This window comes from Polypterus senegalus, unplaced genomic scaffold (genome assembly GCF_016835505.1).
Source record: "Polypterus senegalus isolate Bchr_013 unplaced genomic scaffold, ASM1683550v1 scaffold_2987, whole genome shotgun sequence".
In the NCBI taxonomy this organism is placed as follows: Eukaryota; Metazoa; Chordata; class Cladistia; order Polypteriformes; family Polypteridae; genus Polypterus; species Polypterus senegalus.
In genome coordinates this window covers 687-6,777 of record NW_024378476.1, presented here as the reverse complement: position 1 = coordinate 6,777, position 6,091 = coordinate 687, and the positions used below count along the sequence as shown (strand labels likewise).

At 42.4% G+C, this 6,091-nt stretch overlaps 1 protein-coding gene across 1 annotated transcript; it reads left to right on the top strand.

The window, feature by feature from the left end:
• The first annotated feature begins 472 nt into the window (after positions 1 to 472).
• On the top strand, positions 473 to 5,649 carry LOC120519593 (endonuclease/exonuclease/phosphatase family domain-containing protein 1-like). Its single transcript, XM_039742537.1, has 4 exons — positions 473 to 610; positions 2,031 to 2,165; positions 3,902 to 4,034; positions 5,378 to 5,649. Exons 2-4 carry the CDS (start codon positions 2,031 to 2,033, stop codon positions 5,632 to 5,634), a joined length of 525 nt encoding a protein of 174 aa, XP_039598471.1. The 5' UTR covers positions 473 to 610; the 3' UTR covers positions 5,635 to 5,649.
• The last annotated feature ends 442 nt before the right edge of the window (positions 5,650 to 6,091 follow it).

The following is a 6,091-nucleotide window of genomic DNA, read 5'->3' as shown; positions in this document are numbered from 1 at the left end:
CTTCCTCAGTAGTCCTGTGTTGAGATCTTACAAATTGTATACACAGAGATGTAGTCTGAATCCTGAAAGACATCAAAGCCAAAAATAACAACAGGCAAGATACTGATCTCATTGTTCAAGTGTTCGCCTGGTAGTAAATACATGGAAAATCATTTATTAAACAAAGTAATAATGTGCCTATTTCTCTGTTATTTTTATCAATTGAGTTATCACTTCATTCTGCAGAGTTTGAACATTGTGGGAGCAAGCAGGTGTCATGTGCTCCCTTACTCCAACTGCACGTACAGTATTTACAGTGGTGTTAAACTCAAGTGGGTTATATAATAATCTGTATTTATCTCTGCTAAACCTCTAGGTTATGTGCATGGAGGGTTTGTATGAATGGTTGCAGTTAACAAAAGATGACCCAAAATGATCCACCACACCTCCTGCAGCCCAGTAACCTTTGCCTCCTTTGACGTTCTTACATAATGACTGATCAGCACCATCTCTTTTGCAGCTTTGTGCAGAGCTAAACCAGTCGACCCTGCCCAATGTCCGCAAGTGGAAAGGCTCAAGAGGATCATGGAAGTGCGTCGTAGCTGACAGGCCTGCAGGACACTTTCACAAGGTAAAGTCTTCATGCCCAGCTACCTCCTCCAACCTGCCTGGTTGTGGCAGACCCACACTGAGTTGGATGTGCTTTTACAGTTTTACCTCCCCGAAACGCCTAACATGAACGTTAGTTTTAGCGGTGACTCGAAATCAGTGCATGGTGCCCAACTCCTGCATTGCACCCAGTGCAGCTGGAATCGGTTCAAGTCACCCACAACCCTGACTTTAAATAAGAGGGTTTTGTAATGTGTGGCTGCATGGATTATAAAATAACATTTTTTATGAAATATTACCAGCAGGCGGCAGAGTGGCACAGTGGTTAGCACGGCCGTCTCACGGTGTCAGAGGCCTGGGTGCAGATATGTGGACATGTGGTGTGTCTGCTGACTTACTGGTGTCTGCCCAGACTTGATTCCTGTGCCCAATGGTGTGAGGAGAGGCTCAGGCTGCCAGCGACTTTAAACTGGTTAAGTGGGTTTGCAAATGTCTAAGTGAACATTTTTACAGCACAAAAACAGATGATTAAGTTATTGAAGGGCTGTGTCAGCAAAGGAAAAAGAAGGGTTAGCGGTTATTAACATGCTAAGAAGCAAAAAAGGTTAAAGACCTTCATCAGGTGAGTAACTGAAGAGGAAAGAGCAGGTCACGTACAGTGTATAGGAGGGGAAGGAGGGAACAAAGCCATGGCAGATGAAAGGAGAGGAGGTGAGAGGAGCTGCTATTTAAGAAGATGGAGGGAGCGATGTTTGGTCATTAAGAGCTGGAGACCTGTGAAGCCAGGGTGAGAATGAGCTGAGCTGAGCTTCTTCTGTTTTTCTTTGAGAAGTGGCTCTCCTTGGAGAAGTGAACTGTGCATGAGATGATTGTGTAGGTTAGGTGATCAATATAAGGTTAGTCTGCAAAATTGGGAAATTTTGTTTGATGACCTGCGGGAGACGAAGCTTTAGCGCGAAGTGGGAGGACCAGTGGGATGTGGGGTTCATTATTGGGGCTTCTCTTAGATCTAAGAAGGATATTAATATCTCAAGTCAACTTGGCAGAAGACCACCAAGATGCATTATAAACCCAAGATGTGGTGTCCCTGCAGACTGTAAATGTCCTAAGTGGTGGCTTGTTCAATTAATGCCTAAATCCTACTCACTGCCCCCCACAGCATTCTTCAAGTCTCCCTCAGGCCTTCTTTTACTCATTGCCTCCTAGTCGACTGGCCTGGACCACATGTGGCCGCCAGTTCTGCTGAGGGTCAGGCCGGGCCACTGATTCCTAGAAATGACTTGCAGCCATCCAGTGACCTTTACATTATTTCTTTCTGCAGATTCCTAGGATTATGTTAACGGTAACCCAAATATATCTGCCAAAAGGTCAAAAACCAGGCATTCTGTCACTACTGTAGATTAACTTTTGCTACTTTCTCCTCTTGTTCTTATTTTTCCTAGATGGCTGAGTTTTCAGGTTTCCTGTGGGACAGCAGTTTCGGGATCGAACTCCAAGAGTGCACTTTACTGGAGAGCCCACCAGCTAATGGCAACGGAAAACAGACTTGCCCCAAACCATATCTTGCACATTTCAAGGTACGGCTTCTTACCAAGATGTTTTTAATCTTTAATATAGTTGTGATCACAATTGTAAACTCTGCCATCATGGAACTCGAACAAAGCTGTTAATAATTACAATCAAAGAAAAAGACATTTAATAAAATGTTCACATCAGATTGATGCGTAATAATTCTAAAATGCCAGACCTCTTGTTACAGATTAATTTCCTAAGGATTCTTCTACAGTATAAGAAGAAGTACATTAAAGCAGCTTATAAAGCAGGATTCATTTTCATAATCCTAGGAGATCAAACATTTCCTTTATGGTGTTATGTGCTTGGAAAATTGTAATCATTTGTGTAAGAAGTTTTCATGACGTTGACAAAGTTAAGAAAGAAATGCCTTCTGTAACCACTGGTCAACTCGGAGGCCTGCAACAGAAAACCGATGTGGGCTAGAAGAGGATGGATAGATAGATAGATAGATAGATACATGAAAGGCACTATATGATAGATAGATAGATGGATAAATAAAAAGGCACTATATAATAGATAGATAGATAGATATGTGAAAACACTATATAATAGGTAGATAGGTAGGAAGAGCACTATACGAGAATAGACAGATAGATGGATGGAGGTTAGGGATCATTTGTAACTTCCTGTCTATAGAAGAATGTTCAGAATATAAAAGTGAAGCTAATATTTATATTTTCAATGCATTCCCTCCTCTAAAAAGACTCATTTTGTCTATAGATATATAGATAGATAAAAAGGCACAATATGATAGATAGATATGTGTAAAGCACTTTATAATAGATAGACAAATATGTATGTACTTGATTTATCCTTGCAGGAAATTTGGCTTGTTACAGAAGCTCAACAAATAAGTAAACATTATAATTAAACAAACAACAACCACAAAATGGCTAAAAGGAAAGAAAACTAAAAAGGAAAAACAACCTCTCAGTCTCAGTGAGGCCTTATGCAGACATATTGTGTTTCTTGACACACTTCTGCTGACCGAGTCGTTGGCTGACAGTCCTCAGTGTCTCACAGAGAGGATGTGTAGCTTTGTTCATAATGACATTCAGTTTTGTTTGAATTCTCTCCTTTGCTGTGACCTCCAGTGGGTCCAGAGTGTGTCCCATAACTGAGCCTGCCCTTTTAATTAACATGTTGACTTGGTGGGCCTCTCTTGACGTTACCAGCCCAGCACATCACAGTGTAGAAGACCACACTGGCCATCACAGTGATATACCGTAGAAGATGTGAAGGTGGTCACTACCCACATTAATGGTCTCCTAAGGAAAACCGCCTGCTCTGCTGCCCTTTCTTTTATAGTTTCTCTGTGTTCTGAGAGCAGCCCAATCCGTCATTAATGTGGAGCTCGACCTCCTTGCACTTGTAGGAGTGGGCTACCTCTACATTCACTCCCTGAATAGTGACTCAGTGCAGTGACTGGTCAAATCACCGGCTCCTTGGTTTTGCCGATGTTCATTTGCAGACAGTTCTCCACCCGACTCCAATATTGAGTCTCATCCCCCTTAACAATACACCCACAAAAGTGACGTTTTCAGGGTGTCAGGCCTGTTTAATTTGTTCACACTAACAATTGTCGCTGATTTCTTTTGTTATGGAGAGGGAAGCTAAAGCAGTATTATGGAATTTTAACCATTTTCCTGTTAAAAAAGCACACTTATTAAAATAAAAAATGGATAATAAAATAAAAGCACCTCAAAGCCTCATCTAATGATATTTTTTTGGGTTGCAGATTGCAGGCTCCAGTTTAATCCTGGTTAATATTCACTTGAAAAAGGAGCTAGGAGGAGAGAGCAATGGCAAGCTTCACAGTACAAACCACAAAGCGTCCCACTTCACAGACATACTACAGGAAACGCTGAGAGGTATGAGGTTTTCATTGCAGTCCTCATTTGTCTGCTGCCTGTGAATGCCTTGAAGCCTTTTGCTTGTAAATTTGTTCCAGAAGGTCACATTGGAGACATCCTGGCGCACAACTTCAAAAGCACCGTCAGCAGCCCGTTGGTTCTCATTTCTTCACCTTCCCAGCCTGCTTGATCAGATGGAACAGATTCACAGGCTTATCATAGCCTTTCAGAAGGTGGTCTTAAAGTCTCGTAAAATTGAAAAGGCTCTGTGCAGTGCATAGGTGCCTCGGCGGGTTCATGTCACTCCTATCGCTGTTTGATAGATAGATAGATAGATACTTTATTAATCCCAAGGGGAAATTCACATAATCCAGCAGCAGTATACTGATACAAAGAAACAATATTAAATTAAATAGTAATAAAAATGAAAAAAATAAAAATAAAAATAATGTTAGCATTTACTCCCCCGGGTGGAATTGAAGAGTTGCATAGTGTGGGGGAGGAACGATCTCCTCAGTCTGTCAGTGGAGCAGGACAGTGGCAAAAATCTGTCACTGAAGCTACTCCTCTGCCTGGAGATGACACTGTTAAGTGGATGCAGTGGATTCTTAATGATGGACAGGAGTTTGCTTAGTGCCCGTCACTCTGCCACAGATGTTAAACTGTCCAACTTTAATCCTACAATAGAGCCTGCCTTCTTAACAAGTTTGTCCAGGCGTGAGGCGTCTTTCATCTTTATGCTGCCACCCCAGCACACCACCGCATAGAAGAGGGCACTCGCCACAACCGTCTGATAGAACATCTGCAGCATCTTACTGTTTGTGTTTGTTCATGCCATAAAATAAAGCAGCCAGGGATGAAAGAAAAAATATTTAGGCCCAAACTGTAAACTGAGCATCTTTCATAGCACTTTAGTAATGAAATATTGGAGTCGTAACAGTCAGTCATTTCCCAACCTGCTATATCCTAACACAGGGCCACGGGGGTCTGCTGGAGCCAATCCCAGCCAGCACAGGGCGCAAGGCAGGAACAAACCAGCCCACCGCAGGGCACACACACATACACACCAAGCACACACTAATTTAGGATCGCCAATGCACCTAACCTGCACGTCTTTGGACTGTGGGAGGAAACCCACGCAGACACCAGGAGAACCCACGTCTCCTTACTGTGAGGCAGCAGCGCCATCACTGCGCCACCATTCCACCTAACTAGGGTGGGAGTCGCCTGCTTCATAATATTTAACTGCACATCCACAAGGATTCATTTGCTGTTTAAAGTGTGTAAACACTCGGGTGTTCTGCAGCGTTCAAAAGCCGGAGCTTTGTGTTTCACTTTGCTGTACCGATTTTGCTCCACAGGAGAGAAAGAAGTGATCATCTTAGGAGACTTCAGCCTCCCAGCAGAAGCAGCCGAGTTTGACCTGTTAAGAAAGGAGAAGTTCATCCCTGTGGTCCCCTCGAGCACTTTCACCAACATTAGCACAAAGAACCCGCAAGGATCCAAATCGCTAGACAATATTTGGATCAGCCGCCATCTTAAGAAAATATATACAGGTTTGTGCGCCTCTTTCTTTCATAGAAATCACAGTCGTGTTGCATTCAGCTGTAATGTTTAGTTAGTGTATAGAAAACTGTGCAGAAGTGCACTTTATAAGAATATATGAAACTGGCAACACTTTTGGTACTGCAAAAATAAATCAACTATATTATTGACATACACTTCTATAGCAAGACCTTAGCAAAGGTTTCTTTTGGTCTTAGTAACACTTACAAAGGGGCCTGGCACTTTAAAATAAATCTTCACTGTGGAATGGTCAGGGGTGGCTTAAGTGAGACGTACTTCATGTTCACAAGTAATTTTACCAGTGCATTCCAAGCTGTAAGTGAGATGAATGACCACTTTACTGACGCTTCATACGTCCTTTTAGGCCGCTGGACCCAGTTTTATCTATCAACGTAAGGGTCATTTTATCCTGAGTGGCACATACTAACAAATGACGTTAAATACATATGTTGACACTGGCACACCCCGAGCACACTCATGCTATTATATAATGTTGAACAGCTGGATTA

Bases quoted from the DNA above. Each gene is read 5' to 3' on its own strand.
- LOC120519593 (XM_039742537.1), top strand. From the start codon at position 2,031: ATGGCTGAGTTTTCAGGTTTCCTGTGGGACAGCAGTTTCGGGATCGAA. The intron at 2,166-3,901 runs GTACGGCTTCTT...TTTGGGTTGCAG, and splicing joins CATATCTTGCACATTTCAAG to ATTGCAGGCTCCAGTTTAAT. The intron at 4,035-5,377 runs GTATGAGGTTTT...TTTGCTCCACAG, and splicing joins ACTACAGGAAACGCTGAGAG to GAGAGAAAGAAGTGATCATC.